General features: G+C 50.8%; 2 protein-coding genes across 2 annotated transcripts in view; one reads left to right on the top strand and one right to left on the bottom strand.

The window, feature by feature from the left end:
- The first annotated feature begins 117 nt into the window (after positions 1-117).
- On the top strand, positions 118-3,755 carry DNPH1 (2'-deoxynucleoside 5'-phosphate N-hydrolase 1). Its single transcript, XM_059077170.1, has 5 exons — positions 118-159; positions 1,072-1,327; positions 3,097-3,165; positions 3,348-3,446; positions 3,622-3,755. Exons 1-5 carry the CDS (start codon positions 118-120, stop codon positions 3,753-3,755), a joined length of 600 nt encoding a protein of 199 aa, XP_058933153.1.
- Positions 3,756-4,303: 548 nt separating this feature from the next.
- The window catches only part of CUL9 (cullin 9), a 38,146-nt gene continuing 19,538 nt past the window's right edge, over positions 4,304-22,911 (bottom strand). Inside the window, exons 26-41 of the mRNA XM_067006243.1 lie at positions 22,671-22,860; positions 14,233-14,378; positions 13,960-14,089; positions 13,590-13,789; positions 12,884-13,134; positions 11,564-11,909; positions 8,078-8,218; positions 7,784-7,948; positions 7,453-7,616; positions 6,992-7,085; positions 6,387-6,461; positions 6,127-6,237; positions 5,886-6,003; positions 5,423-5,556; positions 4,737-4,810; positions 4,304-4,656 (exon numbers count right to left, since the gene is read on the bottom strand). Coding sequence (XP_066862344.1) covers positions 4,452-4,656; positions 4,737-4,810; positions 5,423-5,556; positions 5,886-6,003; positions 6,127-6,237; positions 6,387-6,461; positions 6,992-7,085; positions 7,453-7,616; positions 7,784-7,948; positions 8,078-8,218; positions 11,564-11,909; positions 12,884-13,134; positions 13,590-13,789; positions 13,960-14,089; positions 14,233-14,378; positions 22,671-22,860 — 2,544 coding nt within the window. The 3' untranslated portion in view covers positions 4,304-4,451. The remainder of the gene's footprint in view (positions 4,657-4,736; positions 4,811-5,422; positions 5,557-5,885; positions 6,004-6,126; positions 6,238-6,386; positions 6,462-6,991; positions 7,086-7,452; positions 7,617-7,783; positions 7,949-8,077; positions 8,219-11,563; positions 11,910-12,883; positions 13,135-13,589; positions 13,790-13,959; positions 14,090-14,232; positions 14,379-22,670; positions 22,861-22,911) is intronic.

Raw genomic sequence — 22,911 nt, 5'->3', positions numbered from 1 at the left:
GGGTGGTCAGTGAAGGTGACCTGAACAGACTTGGAGGAGGTAAAGGAGTGACCAGAGAGCTCTCTGGGAGAAAAGGGCTCCAGAGAACAGCAAATGCAAAGGATTGGAGGCAAGAGCATGTCCAGCTTGCTTGAGGAAGAGCCAGAAAGGCAGCATGAGGTGGGAGCCATTGGAGGGTTTGGCTGAGGAGGACATGACCCAACGAATGTGTTCACAGGGTTCCCCCGCTGGAGACTAGACTGTGTAGCAGGGAAGAGAGGTGACAGTGCTGTTGAGAGAGGTGGTGGAGGTGTAACCAAGCAGGACCTTATGGGGCCTTCCCGGGACAGACCCCTCTCCCATATCCTCTGCTTTAGCTGCTCTCTGAAGTACCTAGATAACAGTATCTGCACATTTTCTGAGTTGTTTGGCAGATGCTCAACCACCACCAAATGGAAGAAATTAACTACCTGATGACCATGAGCTCGTAGCCCCCAGACCTAAGGGAACCTGAGGATTGATAATGTTCACCCCTGTGACACGGCCCGTTACCTCACCATCAACCAATCAGAGAATTGTGCTCGAGTTAATCTCCTACCCTGGGACTCCCCTCCCTCGCCTGGCCTTTAAAAATGCTTTCCTGAACCCCAAAGGGGAGTTTGGGTTTTTTGAGCACTCCTGTCCTGAACTCCTTGCTTGGAGCCCTGCAGTAATCACTGCCCTTTCCTTCACCACAACCAGGTGTCTGCAGAGAGGCTTTACTGGGGGATGGGGGGGCGCTGACACAAGGTTGGTTCCCCAACAGGTGGGCGTCAGAGTCTGTATTTATTTGGAAAGGAGAAGCCACCCGTAGGGGTGGCCGATTGATTGGAGGTAGGGTTTGATGGAAAGAGAAGAGTCAAAACTGACTCCAAGCTTTGGGAGCTGAGGAGCTGAGAGGATGAAGTTGCCTTTGGCAGAGATGCGGTGGCCTGGGGGCGGCGGGGAGCAGAGTATAAGATCGGGAGGACCCCGCGTTCTACCTGGACGAGTTAAAGAAGTCCGGGAGGCGGTGGATTCCCGTGGGTACGGTTGACGTCTCCATTTCTCAAGTGTGGACACTCCTGCACCGTTGCCCCGCTGGCTGGCCGGGTCACGTGCCGTAGGCGGGCGCCCCCTGGCGCGGGGAGGGAAGTGCGGCGGCGGCGGCGGGAGCGCGGGGAGCCGGGCCGCGCCTCCTTGTACTTAGGCGGGAGCATCCCCGGCGGACGCGAGGACCGGGAGCTGTACGGGCGGATCGTGTCGCGGCTGCGGCGCTTTGGGGCGGAGCTCACCGAGCACGTGGAGGCCACCGATCGGGGCGCGCGCGGTGAGGCCGCCGGGGAGCGGGGCGCGGACGGCCGGGAGGGCGAGGGTAGGTCCGGCCCCTCGACCCAGGCCCGCTCTCTTGCGGGGAAGCTCCCGGCAGGGCCCCTGCCCGATAAAGAATGGCGGCCCGCGTGCGTCCGACCTGTGAGCCCACTCTCCGCATTCAGTTACAGTATTGACATTTGGGTCCTTGGAAAACTTTTGTCGGGCTCTTTCCGGAGGCGTTTGTAGAGAGGAGTGGGCCGGGCTGCTTCAGAGAGATGCCTCACCCGCTGGCATCTTCCCTCCCATCTAGGACTAAAGCTCTCCCTCCTGCTACCCCTCTTTGGGCCGAGGTATCAGCCCTCCCTCAGACCCGACAGACCCCAGCTCCTGCGACCACCGTCTCTCTCAGGCCTTCTGATCAGACTGTTACCAGTATGTGCTGCCCCTGCGGCGTGATTGGCCCGGAATCTGGCTGACTTTCTACTTGGGAACTGGTGCCAGAACTTTTTTTTTTTTTTTTAATCAATTTATTTATTTATTTTTGGCTGCGTTGGGTCTTCATTGCTGCGCGCAGGCTTTCTCTGCTGCGAGCGGGGGCTACTCTTCATTGCGGTGCGCGGGCTTCTCATTGTGGTGGCTTCTCTTGTTGTGGAACACGGGCTCTAGGTATGTGGGCTTAATTAGTTGTGGCAGGTGGGCTCAGTAGTTGTGGCTCGCAGGCTCTAGAGCGCAGGCTCAGTAGTTGTAGCGCACGGGCTTAGTTGCTCCGTGGCATGTGGGATCTTCCCGGACCAGGGCTCGAACCCATGCCCGCTGCATTGGCAGGCGGATTCTTAACCACTGTGCCACCAGAGAAGCCCGGTGCCAGAACTCTTGTACTTCTCAGAAAACCTTAAGTGTTTTCCCTTTTCCCCATCAGGGGCAGATCCAGGATCTGAGGGACCCAATGCAATTCTGGGCAACCTCTTTAAAAAGACGAAACTACCAATCACAATTGCTGGGGCTTTGGGAAGGGCCTGTGCAAGCCAGGGACCCTGAAGCTTAAGTCTTTTTGGTTTTAGGGTCTGTGCCCCGCTGCCTGGTGGCTCTCCAACTTCACTGTGCTCAACAATCATCTGCGGGAGCACGTTGAAAATGCAGATTCTGGGATAAAGCCTTAGAGTCTATTTTTAACAAGTTCTCCAGTTATTGTGCTCTGATTTGGGGGGCTGTGAGCCTCGTGCTCCTAGTGGACTTTAATCAAGCTGGAAAGCTGGGCTCCTCGCCCTGTGACCCCAGCGCCTCTCCTGCCTTCCTTGCCAACACCCCTACTGGTTATACTCTGCATTCTGGCACTGGTTCTCAAACTTACCTGGCTATGAGAATCACCTGGAGATCGGCCTGGGTTCATTGACACCTGGGCCTTTGTAGATCGATCAAGTTCTCGGGTGGTTCTCATACCCACCACAGTTTGAGAGCCTATGAGGCCCTAGTTCCCCTGCACGGGGCCAGCCTCTTGCTACTGCCTGCCTTTCCCCCACCTGGGATGTGACTCCTCCTTCTCTCCACCCCGAGCACTGACCCACGGTGAATTAGTTCTTCCTTCCCTTCATCTCATCTGTATCACTCCTCTGGTCCTAATCACACATCCCCTTGCACAGGAGTAAACTTATCTTTCGGGCTGTTTCATTTCCTCACTCATTTTCATGGAATCTTAGTGTTGGGTGGGCCCTTGCGGGGGTTGGCAGCAGAGGAGAGGAACTGAGGACCAGGGTGGGCCCTTGACCAGCTTTCCCTCAACCACAGGGGAAAAGGCTGCTGGGGGCGACAGGCTCATCCATGAGCAGGACCTGGCCTGGCTGCAGCAGGCAAAGGGTGAGTGGCGCTCACCCTGCCTGCAAACTCCCCGGGGGTCTTAGATCCCCTGGACACACCTGGACTCCCCACCTAGAAAGGACTTTCTAGAGCTCCCTCCCCACTACAGCCAGACTCTGTCATGTCTCCCTTACAAGCCCGAGTGAGCCGTGGTCTCCTCTGTCTTCCCAGTGGTTGTGTAGAAGTGGCCCAGCCCCCTCTGGGTATAGGCTACGAGCTGGGCCGGGCCGTGGCCCGCAATAAACCAGTCCTGTGTCTGTTGCACCCGCAGTCTGGCCGAGGTGAGCACCCCCAGCTCTGGACAGCCGCCCCTGCCTCCCTCCCCAGCTGAGGACCCCACCCTCCGCTCTTTCCTTGCAGGGGGTCTGAACACAGTGCCCACCCAAAAAGGGACAGGAAAGGGAGCGGAGGGGGGGTGTGGGAGGGAGCCACCTTCACCTCCCTCCTCCTTCCCAGTGCTCTCAGCCACAATCCGGGGAGCAGCCGACGGCTCGCAGGTCCAGGTGTGGGGCTACAAGGCGGCAGAGGCAGCGGCCGTGCTGGATGGGTACTTTGCGACGGATCCTCCTGAGCGGTGGCTGCTCCCCTGACCCCACCACTTGACTTCACCCCAGCTTATTAAATTCTCCTGACCCCAGACCTGCTCTAGTACCATTCCTACCCCTTAGCCCCAGTACCAGATTCATGGCATGTTTACAATTCTAACTTTCCGTCTGTGTGAGAGTGGGGGCAGGTCCCCCAAAATATCCTCTTAACATCCCACTTCAAGATGTAGAGACCCTTTAAAGGTCCACAGGCCCCCAAGACGAGGATACTTCCTAACACCCTCAAGCTCCCCCCAGGAACACTCAGGAGTGTGGAGGAAGCTGATCGATCGTGGGAGTGGCCATTCCTCTCTGTCTCTGATGCAGGGCTGGGGCTGGGGCAAGTGGGCCAGCCTGTACCTGGCCCTGTATCACGTGGACCTTTATTTCCTTTTATCGGTGTAAGTCACACAGGTCTGCCGTGGGCTTTCTCTGAGGATGGAAGTCTGGACCCTAAAGAAAACAGTAAAGGAGGAGGAGGGTTGGGTGTGTGCGATGGAGGGGGAAGCTGAAGTGGCCCACTGAGGAAGCTGTCTGGTCTGCTTCCAGAGAAGTATACGAAAAAAAGAAGTTTATTCAGTGAACAGAAGACGGTGCCACAGACACTGGTAACCGCCTACCCTCACGACAGGGGGAAGGGGGTACTCCTGAGCCCGCGGCCCCAGGACTCCGGCGGCTCCAGTGCTCCCTGCATCCTACCCCTCAATCGTAGCCCTCGTCGTCTTCCTCCTCGTCACCAAAGAAGAAAGTCTCTCGGTCCAGGTTCTCAGACTCCTCGTCATAGGAGAAGCTGTCGTTGTCCAGCTCCTCTTCAAACTCGTCCTGCTGCCACTCAGGCACATCGTCCTCGTCGTCGTCGTCGTCCTCCTCCTCCTCCTCCACCTGCAGCCCCGAGGAGCCCTGGGGCCTGGGAGAGCGCCATGCTCAGCCCCAGAGGAAGCCTAGCGCCTCCCACGCCCCCTCCGTGGCTCTGCCCCCTCCACTCACTGACTGCCGGGCACGTTGGATCCTTTCGCCTCCCGGGCCTCTGATGATGGGCTCTGGAGACCAACCCGGAAATCCTGGAAAGGAGACGGGAGGATGCGGGGAGCAGGAGAGTAGAGGACACGGGGCCTCTGTGCCCAGCCTCGCTTCACCCAGCGTCCTCTGAGGGCCGAGGGGGGCCCGGCCCCTGCCAGGAATGCCCCCCGCTCAGCACCGCCCTTCACAAGCCACTGCCTCTGTATAACATGACTCGGAGGTGGGCTCCAGGGACCCAGGATACTGTGGTGAGGCACCACCCCCACTTCCCATGTATGTTCACGCCTTTTCTGCCCAAGTTACTACCAGTCCGTAAGCTCCCTGAGGGTGGGATTCCTACTTTAGACTCGACATCAGAGTATCAGAGCCAGAAAGAACCTCAGATCCCCTATTCTGGTGGATGCCAGTCCTTTGCCCCCAGTTCTAGGATTCTAAATCCACATCTGTGAAGAATCTGAGAAAGCTCCCCAAGTGATTCTGGGGAGCAAGCAACTGGCCAAATACCCTTGATCTGGGATAACCAACTCCATTTTGCAGGAAATGCCAGGTGGCTAAGGGGCAGGCCTGGGAGCTGGGATGCACGCCAGGTCCATTTGCCCTTGACGCCTTTCCTTCAGGATCCCCCAGGGCGGCTGGGCTGGGTGGGCAGCTACCTGGGTGGAGTGCTGCAGGATGGCCAGCAGCCGCTCCTGGATCCGCCGCAGCAGCTCCAGGCCCGTGCTGAGGTGCTCCGCCCGCAGGAGGCGCAGCGAGGAGCCCAGGTCTCTGCAGCGCAGCAGGGTCTCTTCTGCAGAGGGGGCAGGGTACAGGGGCTCCCTCCCTTCTTCCCGTCCTTCCACAGATGCATACTGGACGCCCACTATGTGCCACCCACATCTACCGGGGCCTAGCGCCTAGAGGTGGGGACAGGTCGTAACCAAAGCAAAGGCCGGGTGAAGGGCTGTGTACTGTGTACCTGAGGACCGGAACTTTATAACGGTGATAAGGCTATGAAGGACAGGAAGGGGACAGAATGAAGGCGGGCAGCTGGCTCTGGTCACCCACCCGTTTGTGTGTCGGGGGTGGGTGCTGGGGGAGAGGGGGCAGGAGAGAGCACTGAGTGGACAGGGGGCTCACCCAGGAGGATCTGCAGGGCGTTGGTGTGCAGCTCCAGGGCCTCAGTCTGCTGCTCCACCACGTCCATGTGCTCCGTGTCCTGGTTGTAGAAGCTGTACACGCAGGCGTAGGCCAGCACCTGCGGAGCCCAGGCCACCGCTCCCGCTGAGGCCGCCTCCCGCCAGCTTCTTCCTCCCTCCCTCCCTCCCTCTCCCAGCCCACCAGACCCCTGGGCACATCGCCCCCATGCCCCGCCCCACACCTTTCGAGCCTGCTCGAGACCCCGGCAGGCGTCGCTGAGGAAGGTGAAGGATCTGGGCGGGGGCACCTCGTGGATGGCAGACACGCGGTTCTGCAAGTTCACAGCAAAGTCCTGCACAGGGAAGGCAGTCAGTGCCAGCGCGCGCATCCCCACCCAGTCAGAAGAGCACTCGTCCCGTTGGGACCTCTAGCCTCTACCCGGCCTTCCGGCCCAGCCCTCTGACCTCCTCACCGACCCAGCCGTCTCCCCCTGCTGCTCACCCGGGCCTGGTGATGGAAAGTACACCTCTCATTATAGTCCTGGAACCGCTTCTCCTGGCGAGCTGCTTTGCTTACCTGGTAAAGACAGGTCGAGAGGGCTGTCGGGTGCTTGGCAGGACAGGATGAGGTTAATAATCAGACCAACTACCATTCATGGAGGCCTTCTGATGCTTTACCCAGGTTTTCTCATTCAATTCTCATAACTGTGAGGTAGGTCAGACTATCATCCCCGTTTACAGATAAGGGCGCTGAGGCCTGGACAGGTTAGCCGAGCACACAGCGGAGCCAGGCTGTGACTCAGAGTCCTTGCTCTGCTCTGCGCTGGTGCTTCCTGGGAGTGCCCAGCCCGCCCCGGCCTCTCCGGAGCCACCTCGGTGTGAGAAGTCTGACTCCCAAGCTGAAGGTCTTCATGCACAGACCTCCCAAGATAGAACTCTCAGCACCTGCAGGCCCAGGTGGCTTCTGTCTTCTCCCCACTGAGCCTTCGCCCCAACAGCTGTTCGGCTGCTTGGGACACAGAGACGTCTGTGCCCAGGCCCTGCAGCAGCATCTCATCCTCACTGCCCTTGGGCCTCTGCCCCCTCCCTCCGGCGCCGGCCCCTTACCATGGCAGAGCAGTTGTAATAGTCTTTGTGATTTGGCTTCCAGGACTTGAGGCAGCGCCAGCAGAATCCATGGTTGCATTTGGCACAAGTCATGCTGTGGAGGAAGCTGCCTGGTCAGAGGGCTCCTGCCTCTGGCCAGGGCCACGCCAGGAATGCCCAGGGCCTGGACACACCACTGACGATGCCCTGGTCCCTCTCATGCCCTCTTAGTCTCCTTAACCTTACCTATCCTCACTGACCACACCCTGGCTTCTGAATTCCCCTATACAGCGTAGACTTAAAAGTGGGAGAAGGAACACTCAGATCCAGGAATCACTCTGGAGGGTGCAGCGAAGGTGGCTGAGTAACTGCCCTTGTTTGCTGAGCTTTCGGGTAGGCCCACTGCCCCTTCCTTCCGCCAGGCCTCCCACCCTCTCCCATGCCCCCTGACCCTGCCGGTGCCCACAGTACCCCCTTCTTACTGCAGACACCCCTCGTTCTTCTCGATGGGAGCCTGACAGCTGGGACAGCGCTTGGAGATGAGCTTGGCCAGATGCTTGCTCTGGGCCTCCACGCTCATGCCATCGTAGTAGCCGCCATCGTCCACCCACTGAGACATGTGGCCACAGCTGGCAGGGTAGTGTGCCTAGAGCAGGAGGGGCAGTGAGGATGCAGCCCAGCCCTTACTGTGGGGAGGGAGGGGGAGGTCAGGTCTGGAGGACGGCAGTGTGGGGAGGACAGGGAAGAGTCCTTGTGGGTGGCAGGGAGAGGTGTGGATCCTGGCTCCAGGGCAGAGCCAGGGTGGGCACCCACCTCAGGGAAGCTACAGTTGAAGCAGGAGGCCCAGCCACACTTGGAGCAGGTGGTCCCACAGCCCAGGCCCTGGCGACACAGGATGCGGTCGCAGCCCTGGGGGTTGGTGCACCAGGTCAGGTTGGCACAGCTCTCCACGTAGCCACGCAGGAGGGCCTTCTCGTACTGTGGGGATGCAGGCGCCACGAGGTGAGGGCCTGGCTCTCCAGATGTCACACCTCCGGGCCCCCTGCATGCCGCGTGTCAGCCCACTCCCTGGGGCTGTGCACTGGAGCCTCTCCGAGGAGGGGGTACCTTGGAGATGACCTCTGGCGAGGAGATGATGGTGCGGATGAAGGCCCCGGTGGGCTGGGCGGGGCAGTCGGCAATGGGGCAGGTGCAGTTCAGCACAAGGTTCTGCTCAATTCGAGTTGTCAGGTACTCATTCCAGCAAGACTAGGAGGGACACAGGAGCAGCCGCTCAGGGGCAGCACAGGAGCAGCACAAGTGTGACACCTAGCACCCCTCCCTGACGGTGCACAAGGCCAGAGACAAGCCTGCGTCTACATCAACCCCGAAACTGACCCTAAGCTTTCCGGCCTCCATGAGTCCTCCTGAGATTGGCCCAGATTACAGTTCCCTCTGAGGATGTGCGGGCCGTGGTAATGTAATTATAATTATTGTTGGGATGGATGTGAAGGGAATGGGAAAAGAGAATCAAGAAAAAGGAGAAGATTCAAGTTCTAAGAAAGATTTGGAGACAGCAAGAAGGTCAGAGAGAAAGGAGGCCTGGGGGGCTGGCCAGGGTCACCGCGCCGCAGCTGCAGCCTTGCCTCCCGCTCCACTGCTCACCTCAGTGCCTGTCTCGATGCTCCCGCTTCCCCAGACTCAGCCTCCTCCACAAAGCAGCCTTGCCAGCTGTGCCCCCAAATCCTAATCAGCCACCCCACCGCTCCCCTAGTCCCCAGTGCTGGAGCCCTCACAACTCTTGCATCCTTTTCTTGCTTCCATGTCACTGCCCCCGCCAACCCAGGCCATCATCCCCTCACCCCTCACCTGCCGCGGGAGCCGGTCCCGTCAGTGCGCTTCCTCCCCCCATAGCTCCTGACACCATGAGCTCCCGAGCCTCCAAACGACTCCATTAGACTCCATTAACGACCCACCCGAGCTTCCCCAACTGATGCATCCAACCCCTGGAGAGTTCCCCCAGGTGGTTTCAAAGCTCCAGGATAAATAAGAAGCACTTCACCGGACTATTTTCACTCAAAGTGCTAAACAAAACCAACCCCTTCTATAGTGAAACAAGCCCAGATAAACTGGGAAGTTGAATGCAAAATCCTTGCATTTGTGAGATCATCCAGGGTAAATTTCTCCAAATTCAGACCCCCACGCTTGTAAGCACACAGGCCATGAGGGCCCCTCACCACCACGGGGTGGGAGCCCTACCCTGTAGGACGAAGGCCAGCATCTCAGTTCAGAGCCTACTCCACTCCCACAAGGAGCCCCGCTGCTTTGGGTGTGCCCTTGGCTCTTGCTGCCCAGCCAAGTGGAATCCGGTCTCCAGCCTGGACTCCCCCTCCCGCCCTCTGCCACTCAAGCCTCACCCTGGGAAACCACCTCCGACTGCTCCAGACCCCAGGATTTCCTGTCTGATCGCTCCTGCATTGCCACTGGCTCCCCTTTGGCTGGGACCTCTGCCATCAGCCTGCTTTTCCTCAGTCCCACTTTCTGGCTCCCCGTCTCTTCACCTCTACAGGGTCGGGGTACAGCTTGGGCTTGCTCTTCTCTCCCTGGGTGTTGCCAGCCAGGCCTCTCCACTTAATTCCAAATTCAAAAATCCACTGTCCACTTGCCAGTCCCACACAGGTGTCCAACAAAGCAAAAGCAGCTCAAACTTCACTTGGCCAAAACAGATTGAATTTCCCCTCAAAAATCTGCCCTTCAGCCCAAACATTTTCCCTAACTCAGTAAAAGATGACACATCCCCTCTTCCCAGATGCTCAGGTCAAAAACCCAGGAACTGGGGGCTTCCCTGGTGGCACAGTGGTTGAGAGTCCGCCTGCCGATGCAGGGGACACGGGTTCGTGCCCCGGTCCGGGAAGATCCCACATGCCGCAGAGCGGCTGGGCCCGTGAGCCGTGGCCGCTGAGCCTGCGTGTCTGGAGCCTGTGCTCCACAACGGGAGAGGCCACAACAGTGAGAGGCCCACGTACCGCAAAAAAAAAAAAAAAAAAAAAAAAAAAAACACACCAGGAACTGCCTTGATTCCCTTGTCCTAAGTCACCAAAACCTGTCAGCTCTATCTCCAAATGTGTCCCAATCCGTCCACTCCCCTCTTCACTGTCCCTAGGCCCAGCTGCCACCAACTCTTGCCTCTTTGTACAACAGTCTCCAAACCAGTGTCCCTACTTCCACTCTTGTTCCGTCCAAGTCTTTTCTCCACAAAAAGTGATCTTTTCAAAAATGGAAATCAGATCATATCATCTCCCTGCTTAAAACCCACCAGGGCTTCCCATAAACTAAAGGCCACGGTCCACCAACCCAACCCATCTGGGCCCCTGTCCACCTCCCAAATCGCCTCTCCGTCCGCTGTCCCACCAGTTTGCTCACCTACCTCACAGAACTATTCTGGGAATTAAGCAAGATGATGTGTGTAAAACAGCACAATGGCCCAGAGTGAGTCCCCCATAAATATTAGCTGTAGTTAGTATTAGCTCTCGAGTCCTTGCCAGTCGGGGTTTCCCCACTCCCTCACACAGCACCCAGAGCTGTGCACGTAGTAAGTCCATGACAAGTATTAGTTGAATGAAAAAGTGAAAGTGTAAAGGAAATAATTAAGAACCTGGAAAAAGGGAGCAGAGGCAACTATGTGAGAAGAGTAACCTGAAGCCGAGCAAAAGGGAAGGAGAAAAAAGTACAAGTACACACGCATGCAAACGCACACAGCCCCGGTCACCCACCACTGACTGGGGCAGCGCTGCTGAGAGAGGCGACTAGAATTCAGGGCAACAAGGGAGCTCATCCTGCTAAGTAGATGGGTTTGGGCACCGGTCCCACAAGCTGTGAGGCAGGGAAGATGAGGCACTCAGTACCTGGCTTCCTGCCTCAGACCCTCCCCCTCTGAGGACTACTCCCTCTCCAACTACAGCCTTCTCTGCCTCAGCTTTACAGCAGCCTGACTTCTCATGCTTCCCTCTGCTTTTGTGCTATTTTTTTGGTTTAAACCATTCCTTCTTATTTTTATATTAAATGAGAGTATATATGGTAAAAATAAGTGATGATGTTCTGGGATAAAGAGCCTTGAATGGTGACAAGGAAACCATAAACTACAGTCATCACGAATTTCATAACACTTTTCATTTAGAAAGTACCTTGATTCTGTATATGTGTGTGTATGTATGTATCTACCTACCTACCTACCTATCTACCTATAGTTCTCAAATTTGGCTGAACACTGGAATCACCTGAGGAGCTTTTAAAACTCCAGATGCCTGGCTTTCACCTTGAGAGATTCTAATCGGTCTGCGGCAGAGTCTGAGCATCGGGATTTTTCAAAGCTCCCAGTGATTACAATGTGCAGCAAAATTTGAGAACCATTGACACGTACCGCCAGATCCTAACAACCTGCAGAGTGTCAAGGCACCACTTACGATGACAAAACCAGTTTAAGGGAGACTAAGAGACTCGTTCAACATTGTCCAGGATGAGAAATGGCAGTGCTGGGGCTGAAGCCCAGAAGTTCCCAAGGAGCTGTGTTGTCGGGCGAGAGCCGGGGCAGGAGAGCAGCTGGCAGGGCCTTACCTTACAGCAGTAGTGCATGCAGCACAGGGAGGGCAAGTCGTCATCGGGCTCCAGGGGGCTGACACACACAGGGCAGTGGTCCGGGCGTGCAGGGGCAGCCTGGGCTTGGGGGACGCACAGCCCGGCCGCCAGCAGCAGTGGCTCGGGGTTATCGCTGTAGCGCTGCAGCAGCTGTTCGGCGCCCCAATGGAAATGAGCCAGAAGGTGCTGAGCCACGTCTAGCTCTAGGTTCAGCGTCTCCTGCACCTGCCGCACCGTGTGCTCCATCAACCCTTCCACCTCCTGGGGGCTCATGGTGCGGCCCGCAGGCAGCTGTAGGGATGCTAGGGCAGCCACAACTTCCGGGCTTGAGGGAGAGAAGAGTCAGCGGTCAGTCTCGCTGCCCTGCTTATCCAACCTGCTAGCTGAACCCCACCCTGGTCCCTCAGTCCCCGCTTGCACATCTCCATCCACATGTGCTTAACCAACCTGAGGATAACCATCCAACCGTCAGAGCACAGCCTCCACAGGAGCATTTGTAAGAGTGGGGAGCTGGCAGTTGCAATGACTGGGGGCACTACAGGAATCTAGTGGGCAGGGGTCACGATGCTAACTGACCTACAGTGGATGGGACAATCCTACTGCAGGTCCCGCCCAAAATACTACCAGGGTGTCTGGTGAGAAACAATCTACAGCTTTACACCTCAAAGTGCGGTCTGTGGACCAGCAGCCTAAGTGTCACCGGGAGCTCAATTGAATTTGAATGTGTGTGCATGCGAAAAGTTGGAGAAAGGTTACTCTAGAGAACTCGCTTTACACACAGTGTGAACAGCAGGCATAAAAACAGAGCCGTAACAACTCCTGGTGAACTGGAGCTGATGTAAAAAGCTTTAGGGGTGCCAGCTACTTAGGGGAATCCTACGGCAAATTCCTCTGTAGAACAGACTTCCTGAAAGCTAGAATTTGTATTTCACTGAGCAAAGTGCATGGGTAGTACTCAATACATATCTGCATAATATTTCAATTTTGCTTAGAATGAAAGACACCCAGAAAGGAGTTTACATGTCTGGGTCCCTTGCCTCAGGGCTGGCTTTAGGAGGCTGAGGGGAGCAAGGCCCCTGCTTGGGAAGGAGGCAAAGAAGGGGATGACGGTGCTGGGAGGGGGAATGAAGACTAGCAAAATGGGGGAGATAACAGGGACAGGGAAAATGGGGTTAGACACAGAAAGAAATGAAATAGTTTTCCACTGGGAGCGTGACTTTGGCGCTACGACCCCTCCTGTGTCACTGCAGTGCTGTCCGTCCTGGGTGGCAGTAGGGGGACAGAGCTAGGGGTGGCTACCTAGGCTTGGAGGTCTCGGAGGTCTGGCTGCCACATAAGGGGACCTCTGCCTGACCTCGGCAGGGGCCCATGGGCTCCGGGCTGGCATACATCAGGACCTGGGGGCGGTCATCCCGTCGTTCCACGTAGCCCTGGCCCAGGAGGTGCAGGATGCAAGAGAGGACATCGGTGCTGGTACAGGCCACGCCCCCAGCAAGAGCGTGGCCCAGGCTTCCAGGGGGATTTGGACCCTTCTGCCAGGCTTCCAGCACCTGGACAGGAGGAGAGGAAACAGGCGGGACGCTTTTACCCAGAGAAGCCAGCTCGCCTGGGTTCAATGCCCGGCTCTGCCCTCACTAGCTGTGTGACTATGGATCAGTTACTATCTCATGCCTCATTTTTCTTATCTGTCAAATGAGAACAATAATAATAATAGTAATAATAATAATAACTCCACCACCACCTATCTCATAGTATTTTTGTGTGGATTAAATGACTTAATCACGTAAACTCTTAGAATAGAGCCTGGCACATGGTCAGCACTCACGTCTGGTCTCTACCGTCTGTCTAACTGCCCGTCGGGAATAGAAAACCCAAATGGAAATGTCACCCTACCAGGTCTAGGGATGAGACAATTCACCTTCCCTGTGATGACCCCTGCCTCCAACCCCACCCCCAAGCACGACTCCCTCCCTCTCCCGCCACCATCGTGGTCTCCTTTGCCTACCAGACAAACCAGCTGGTCGATGTGGAGGCCCTTCTCTCCGTGGGCTTTGAGAATACGGACAAGAAGACAGCTCAAGAGGTTCCTCTTCTGCTCCAGGGTTCGGCCCTCATCCTTCTCTACGTTCAGGTACGTCTGGGGAGGTAGCAGCCACAGGGCCTCCCCACGGGGCCAGAGCCCAGGCTCACGGAGCTGCAGCACACCTGGAACCCGCTCCCAGTCAGTGCCCGACGAGGGGAAGGGACAGAGGAGTGGGGGCAAAGGGGACCCCATTTTCATTCCCTACACCACCCTCACCCGGAGAGCCCCACCCCCACCCGGAGAGCCCCGCCCCCTCGGAGCAGAGGCTCAGCCCAGCCCCCCTCGGACCTACCCCCACGTGGGAAGTCCTGACCCTCCTGCAGGGTCAAAGGGCCGCTGTCAGCGGTGAGGGGCAGGAGGGCCTGGAGCAGCAGCTTGGGGCTGAGGTCAGAATTCTTCAGCAAAGCCTCTACCGACACCTCCTGGTCAGAAGAAACAGGGCCAGTCAGGAGAAGACAGTCAAGGGAAAGGAAAATAAGAGGGAGGACAGAAGGAAGGAGAGACTTGAGAAGAACAGTGAAAGACAAAGCAGAGAAGACAGCGAGAGGCCAAGGAGCTGCGGCACCTCTGTCTGATTGAAATTCAACAGCAGCCACATCTGCACGGTGGACACATGGAGAGTCTGGTCCCCAAACTGCAGCTCAGCCCGGCCCAGCCACGTCCACTGCAGTCGCCGATGTGGTCCCATGTCCAGGACTGGATGGTTCTGACCTGCAAAAGTGTTGAGGGAAAATGTGGAGATAGGGTAAGGGAAACAAGGGGTCAGCGTTGAGGTGAGGGTGCACCATTCGCCAAACTTTGCTAGTCTCTGTGGGGAGCAGGGCTCAGCATTCACAGACACAGAGGTGCCTCGTCCAGCATCCAGAGCTCAGCCTCCTCTGTGTCTGCCACAGGGACCTGGGAGCCCACCCTGAGCCTAGCCCTGCACCAGGCGAGCTCCACAGCAGAAACACCAGAGAGGAGAGCTGGGTTTTGCTCCCAGGGAGCTGACAGTTTTAAAGACCCACTGAGCTGGGTCTCTTCCTTCTCCTGTGAGCCTGGGCTGTTTGCTCAGGCTAGAAAACAAGGATGCTGTCAAAGGGAGAGGGAATCAAAAGGAGCCAGCCTGAGAGGTGCTCTCTGGCCAAAGATGGGACAATGTGAAGATCAAAAAAAAAAATAACACCTGTGATGAATTGAAACACATGAAATGTTTTAAAAGCCATGAGTTCAAAATGATATATTTTTTTTAAAAGACCTCACCAGTCATCTTTGGAGGAAGCTAGAGAACCAACACATTATTTTGAAAACTGGTTAAAAATAAAGGGGAGGAGAAGAGAATCAAGCCTTTCCTGTATAAATGGTACTTCTGGGTAACCAAAAAGCTGATGAGAGGAAGTTTCTCTTTATAGAGGAAGCATTCTGGCTAACACATGGAGAGGGAATGACAAAAGTAGAATGTCACTAGTTCCTAACCCTAATGGCAATGAGAATGAATGAGCATCTAGCGAACAGCTAATGGGAAATTATATATAGTGTATAAACTGGACAGACAACAGTGAAATCCACTGATCGACTTTAACATCACAGAGAGAGACAACCTCCAGGAGGAAGTACACGATACTACCTAAGAAGTGCCCTTGCCCGAGAAATCAACCCTGAATCTGAACAAGCTCATACATCTAAATATCAGTCTTCGGGAAAGCAGGCAGAGTACGGTGCCTAGAGGGCACCGTGTAGACACAGTCAGCAAAATTCAGCCAGTGGACAACTCTATTTGGGCAACTACCCAGTTTACTCTACAAACAACTGCAAAAGGGGGAAGAGAACAGAGGCAGGAACCTATACCTTAAGGGAGACAGGAGATATAACTCATCAAATGTAATGTGTGGGCTTTGTTTGGATCCTCAATAGGCAAAAAAAAAAAAACACCCTAATTTTAAAAGCTCGAGATAATTAGGGAAATATGTATATTGACTGTATATTTGATAATATTAGGAACTGTTACTAATTTCTGTAAGTTTGATAATTGTAGTGTCCTTGCTTTTAAAAAGAGAGTCCTTACCTTAAATTTGAGGGCTAGGGAAAACGGGTGGGGTACAAATGAAGCAAAATTGGCCATGAATTGATACATGTTGGTATACTGAAGTTTATCTATTCTGTCTACTTTTGTGTATGTCTAAAGTTTCTCATAGGGCTTCCCTGGTGGTGCAGTGGTTAAGAATCCGCCTGCCAAGGCAGGGATCACAGGTTCAAGCCCTGGTCCAGGAAGATCCCACATGCCGCGGAGCAACTGAGCCTGTGTACCACAACTACTAAGCTTGAGCCCTAGAGCCCGCGAGCCACAACTACTGAGGCCCTTGCACCTAGAGCCCATGCTCCACAACAAGAGAAGCCACCAGAATGAGAAGCCCACACACCACCACAAAGAGTAGCCCCCTCTTGCCGCAACTAGAGAAAGTCCGCGTGCAGCAACGAAGACCCAATGCAGCCAAAAAGAAATTAATTAATTAAATAAAATTTCTCATAATAAAATGATTTTTTAAATGACGGTGAAAATAAGCCATTCTGAAATAAAAACTGATAAAAGTTTTCCAACAATATTCCATCAATTAAGAGACTTCTTTGTAAATGAAGCAACAAAAGATTAATCTCCAAAATATACAAAAAATGAGCAGAACGATGCTTTGTGACCACTTAGAAGGGTGCGATAGGGAGGGTGGGAGAGGGACGCGAGAGGGAGGGGATATGGGGATATGTATGGCTGATTTACTTTGTTATACGGCAGAAGCTAACGCACCGTTGTAGAGCAATTATATTCCAATAAAGGTGTTGAAAAAAAAATCATTATGATGTGACAGCCACCATCTTCCATTTAAAAAGTACAAGACAAGCTCTGTAACAATCAAACATTTTACATCATTCCTTTTACTCCTTGAAATTATATTTCCATTTCACTTCCCCCACAGAATTTTATCCTGATGCAATACATTGATATTTTTATGCTTGACAACCTTTTACTGATCAGTCTCTCATATATCACAGCAACAAAACATGTATGCAAATTTGTTTAAAATTTGTTTCTCATAACCGTAAATAATAAATAATTATTAAATTTTTAAAAATGAGTGGAAGATCTAAATAGACCTTTCTCCAAAGAAGACATACAGATGGCCAAAAAGCACATGAAAAGATGCTCATCACTAATTATTACAGAAATGCAAATCAAAACTACAATGAGGTATCACCTCACACCGGTCAGAATGGCCATCATCAAAAAATCTACAAACAGGGCTTTCCTGGTTGCACAGTGTTTAAGAATCCTCCTGCCAATGCCGGGGTCACGGGTTCAAGCCCTGGTTCGGGAAGATCCCACATGCCATGGAACAACTAAGCCTGTGCACCACAACTACCGAGCCTGCACTCTAGAGCCCACGAGCCACAACTACTGAAGCCCACGCGCTTAGAGCCTGTGCTCTGCAACAAGAAAAGCCACTGCGATGAGAAGCCTGCAAACCGCAACGAAGAGTAGCCCCCGCCTGCTGCAACTAGAGAAAGCCCACACGTGGCAATGAAGACCTAACGCAGCCAAAAATAAAATAAAAATAAATAATTTTTTTAAATCTACAAACAATAAATGCTGGAGAGAGTGTGGAGAAAAGGGAACCCCTTCTAAAATGTTGGTGGAAATGTAAATTGGTACTGCCACTATGGAGAACAGCACGGAGGTTCCTTAAAAATCTAAAAACAGAGCTACCATATGATCCAGCAATCCCACTCCTGTGTATATACCCAGAGAAATCCATAATTCAAAAAGATACATGCACCCCAGTGTTCGCTGCAACATTATTTACAATAGCCAGAACATGGAAGCAACCTAAATGTCTGCTGACAGAGGAATGGATAAAGAAGACGTGGTACATATATACAATGGAATATTACTCAGCCATAAAAAAGAACAAAATAATGCCATTTGCAGCAACATGAATAGACCTAGAGACTGTCATACTGAGTGAAGTAAATAAGTCACACAGAGGACAAATACTGTATAATATCACTTATATGTGGAATCTAAAAAAATGGTACAAATGAACTTCCTTACAAAACAGAAATAGTCACAGATGTAGAAAACAAACTTATGGTTACCAGGAAGGAAGGGGGGTAGGGATAAATTGGGAGATTGGGATTGACATTTACATAGTCCTTATATATAAAATAGATAACAAGGACCTACTATACAGCACAGAGAACTCTACTCAATACTCTGTTATGATCTATATGGGAAAAGAATCTAAAAAAGAGTGGATATATGTGTACGTATAACTGATTCATGTGCTGTACAGCAGAAAGTAACACAACACTGTAAATCAACTATACTCCAATAAAAATTTTTAAAAAAACTTCTAAAGGATGTACTTTAGGAAGAAAATTGAACTCAGAAAGAAGGATCAAGATGCAAAAGGAGGGACTTCTCTGGTGGTCCAGTGGTAAAGAACCTGCTTTCCAATGCAGGGGACGTGGGTTCAATCCCTGGTTGGGGAACTAAGATCCCACACACCGCAGGGCAACTAAGCCAGTGCACCACAACTACCGAGCTCGCATGCCTCAATGAGAAAGTCCACGTGCTGCAAACTACAGAGTCCACGCACTCTGGAGCCTGTGCACCACAACTACAGAGGCTGTGTGCCACAACTACGGAGCCCTCACGCCACGACTAGAGAAAAGCCCATGCACCACAATGAAGAGCCTGCATGCCACAAAAAAAAATCCTGCATGCTGTAAATAAGACCTGACGTAGCCAAAAAAATAAATAAAATATATTTTTTTAATGCAAGAGGAATGGTGACTAAAGCAATTGGTATGATGGTAAATCCAAACTGAATAAAACAATAATAATGATGACTAGATGGGAGGTAAAAAAAGATACAAGATGGGAGTTAGAGCTGGAATTAAGATTTTCTATGGTCCTTTTATTGTTCAGGAAGATGGGAAGTGATAGTAACAAGTTAAGTTTACATTAAAAATATAAGGGCAGGGCTTCCCTGGTGGCGCAGTGGTTGAAAGTCCACCTGCCTATGCAGGGGACACGGGTTCGTGCCCCGGTCCGGGAAGATCCCACATGCCGCAGAGCGGCTGGGCCCGTGAGCCATGGCCGCTGAGCTTGAGCGTCCGGAACCTGTGCTCTGCAACGGGAGAGGCCACAACAGTGAGAGGCCTGCGTACCACAAAACAAAAAATAAAATAAGGGCAATCAACTATAGAAATAGAATGCATAACTTCCAAAACTGATAGAGACAAAAAAGGAATTTTTAAAATCCAAAATAATAAAATGCATAAAACCTCAGGGCAGAATCACATCTATAAAGGTGTTCCTTGGTTGTTTTTTTTTTTGGCTTTACCTGTACATTTTTTTTTTTTTTTTTTTTTTTTTTGTGGTACGTGGGCCTCTCACTGTTGTGGCCTCTCCGGTTGCGGAGCACAGGCTCCGGACGCGCAGGATCAGCGGCCATGGCTCACGGGCCCAGCCGCTCTGCGGCATGTGGGATCTTCCCGGACCGGGGCACGAACCCGTGTCCCCTGCATCGGCAGGCGGATTCTCAACCACTGAGCCACCAGAGAAGCCCAACCTGTACATTTTATATACTCTTTTGTGTATATGAAATTACTAAAATTTAAAATTAGTAAGAAGGGTGAACTCCACGCTCTCAGTGCGGGGGTCCGGGTTCAATCCCTGGTTGGGGAACTAAGATCCGCTAGTCACAGAGGCTGCCAAAAAAAAAAAAGAAAAAAAAGTAAAATGCTACTGGGGGAAATTCTGATGAGAGTAGAATATTGGCATGTTTTAAAGTATACTGCTGCCAACAGATTGCTTACTTTTTTTAACCTTTTTATTTTATACTGGAGTATAGCCAATTAACAATGTTGTGAATTGTTTCAGGTGCACAGCAAAGGGACTCGGCCATACATACACATGTATCCATTCTCCGCCAAACTCCTCTCCCATCCAGGCTGCCACATACCATTAAGCAGAGTTCCCTGTGCTATACAGCAGGACCTTCAGATTGCTTATTAATAGTAGCAAGGGAAAAAATATTAACTATATAGTGGAGAAATCAAACAACCTCTTGACCAGGTTGTCAAAATTAACATCACAAACAAGGGACAGATGGTAATCCTGTGCTTCCAGATGTAATACCCTGAGAAGTATTAATATCAGTTAGTACTCTGGCCAGGAATGCATAACTTGAATCTAATCATGAGGAAATATACCAACTTAAGATAGGAACTACTTAGAAAATTTTAAAGGACTATATTCTCCCAAAATGTCAACATTGTAAAAGACAAAGAAAGGTCGAGGAATTGTTCCAGACTAAAGGAGACTAGAGACATGACAACTAAACATAACGGGTGATCCTAGACTGGATCCTCTCCTGGACTGGAAAAAAAAAAGAGATTATGGAGTAATTGACAAAATTAGAATATGGAAAATAGATTAAAAGTATTATATGAATGTTAAATATTTGAAAGTAATAAATGTACTGCGGTTTTATAAGAGAAGATTTTATTCTGAGGAAATGTGTATTATCTAGGGGCAAAGAGCCAGCATATATGCAGCAGTTCATGAGAAAAAAGTATACACATGCCACATATACATACATATACACATTTATAGATATGTATATGTACACAAAGAACAAATGATAAAAGCAAATGGAGTGAAAAGGTAACAAAAAGTAAACTTGGATAAAGAATATATGAGTGCTCTTTATATTATTCTTACAATTTTTCTGTAAATTTGAATTATTTCCAAATAAAAAATTTTTCAAGGAACAACTGAATTTTATACTTTTTTAAAATGGTTAAAATGGCAAACTTTGCTATTCATATTTTACCACAATAAAAGAGACCTAAAAGAAGGATGAATCCAAAAAAAAAAAAAAGTAAAAGGATAGAAAAAGATATACTAGAAAGATACTAATCAAAGAAAGCTGGTATATGGACTTCCCTGGTGGTCCAGGGGTTAAGACTCCACGTTTCCACTGCAGGGGCCACGGGTTCCATCCCTGGTCGGTGAACTAAGATCCTGCATGCCGTGTGGCGTGCCCAAAAGAATTTTTTTAAAAAAGAAAGCTGGTATACTATTAATACCAGATAAAAATAGACCTTAAGAGAAAAAACTTTACTAGAAAGAAAGATGGTCATTTCACAATAATGAGGCTTAACTGACCATGAAGATTCTAAACCTGCATAGTCCATTACGGTAGCCACTAGTCGTATGTGGCTATTTAACTTTAAACTGGTTAAAGTACATAAAATTAAATATCGATCTCCTCAGTCACACTAGTCCCGTTTCAAGAGCTCAACAGACACAAATGGCTGTCATATTGAACAGCACAGAAAAGAACTTTTCTATCATTGCAGAAAGCTCTATTGGACAGCACTGTTAAATGATTTTAAGCTTGTATCTGCTAATACAGTCAAAAAATATATAAAGCAAAACTGACATGATTAGAAGTTTAAAAATTCACTATCATAATGGTAGATTTTAGCATACTTCTTTAAGTAATAGAGCAAACAGACAAAAATGAGTAAGGTTACAGATTTGAACAACACAAGGTCAATTTAGTGGAATATACAGAAATCTATATCCAACAGTTGAAGAATACACATTCTTCTTAATCATACATAGAACACTTATAAAATCTGACCATCTACTGGGCCGTAAAGGAAGTCTCAATAAATTGCAAAGATTCAGAATCATAGAAATCATGTTCTTTGGCCACAAGGGAATGAAGGTTAAAGTCTAAACCAGAAAGATAACTAAGCAAAATAAAAGTTTGGAAATTTAAAAATATACTTCCGGGACTTCCCTGGTGGTCCAGTGGTTGAGAATCCGCCTTCCAATGCAGGGGACACAGGTTCAATCCCTTGTCGGGGAACTAAGATCCCACATGCCACAGGGCAACTAAGCCCACGCACCACAACTAAAGAGCCCACGTGCTGCAACTACAGAGTCCACCCACTCTGGAGCCTGCATGCCACAACTAGAGATCCCACACACTGCAACTACTGAGCCCGTGCACCACAACTAAAGAAAAGCCCACGTGCCTCAAGGAAAGATCCCGTATGCCGCAACTAAGACCCAACACAGCCAAATAAATAAATATTTTTAAATATACTTCAAAAAAACTAGTAAGTCAAAGAAATAAAATGGAAATTAGAAAACTCTTAGAACTAAACAATAATAAAATACTACATGATAAAAACTTATGCAACATCCCAAATGTCCACCATTCATGCAGTGGAATATGAGTAAGCAATGCAAAAGAACAAAGTAATGACATAACTGACAGCTTGAATAACTCCCACAGACGTTGTGTGAAAGATATCAGACACAGCAGAATACACACTCTATGATTCCACTTACCTGATGCTTAAAGGCAAAAATCTATGATAAACGGAAAAAGAATAATTTCTCTTGGAAGAAGATGCTGACTAGAAAGGGGACATGAAGGAGGAAGCCTTTTGGGGTACTGGAAATGTTCTGCATCTTGATCTGGGGAGTGCTTATGGGAGGGCATATGGACGTTAAATTCATTAAGCTATAATTAAGATTTGTGCACTTCATTGAATACTAATGATACGTCCAAAAAAACTAAAAAAAAATAAATAAAACCAAAAAACTTACTGAATGCAGCCAAAAGTAATGTTGAGAGGGAAATGAATAGCTTAAATAGTTTCATTTGAAAATCAGAAGTCTGAAAGGACTAAAACTTAAGTAAGCATGCAACTTGAAGTTATAAAAAGAAAAATAGAACAAATTCATACAAAGTTGAAGAAAATGAGAGAAATTAATGAAGATGTAACCCACACTTTTCCACCCTTCCTTAGGAGATGGTTCTCTCTAGAGACTATTTTTCTTCATATCTACACATTCCTGTCCAAAGATCCTCTTCTCTTCCTCTCTGAGATGCCACCCCAAATCTCACCCCAATCTCCAACTGCCTGTCCCTATCTCCTCACTCTGGTTGTAGAAATTGGAGAAGCGGTCAAGGGCATCACAGAATTCTGTGGGAAGGCACTTTCTGGGATGGTGCAGGTAGCAGAGTGGAGAGACCGGCCAGCAGCGTGGTGACAGGACCAGTACAGAAACTGTTGGACTTGGATCTTCGATAAATAGTTCTTTCTCAGCCTCCTCTTCCTCCTCTTCCTCCTGAGAGACAGAAGGATTTCAAGGGCTCTTGGGTTCCCTTCTTTGGTCCAG

This window comes from Kogia breviceps, chromosome 10 (assembly GCF_026419965.1).
Source record: "Kogia breviceps isolate mKogBre1 chromosome 10, mKogBre1 haplotype 1, whole genome shotgun sequence".
In the NCBI taxonomy this organism is placed as follows: Eukaryota; Metazoa; Chordata; class Mammalia; order Artiodactyla; family Physeteridae; genus Kogia; species Kogia breviceps.
The sequence above is the reverse complement of the archived record's forward strand: the minus strand, read 5'-3'. Positions and strand labels throughout refer to the sequence as shown.

Coding starts and splice junctions, on each gene's coding strand:
- DNPH1 (XM_059077170.1), top strand. CDS start 118: ATGTCCAGCTTGCTTGAGGAAGAGCCAGAAAGGCAGCATGAG. Junction 1,328..3,096: donor CACCGATCGGGGCGCGCGCG/GTGAGGCCGCCG, acceptor CCTCAACCACAG/GGGAAAAGGCTGCTGGGGGC. Junction 3,447..3,621: donor GCACCCGCAGTCTGGCCGAG/GTGAGCACCCCC, acceptor CCTCCTTCCCAG/TGCTCTCAGCCACAATCCGG.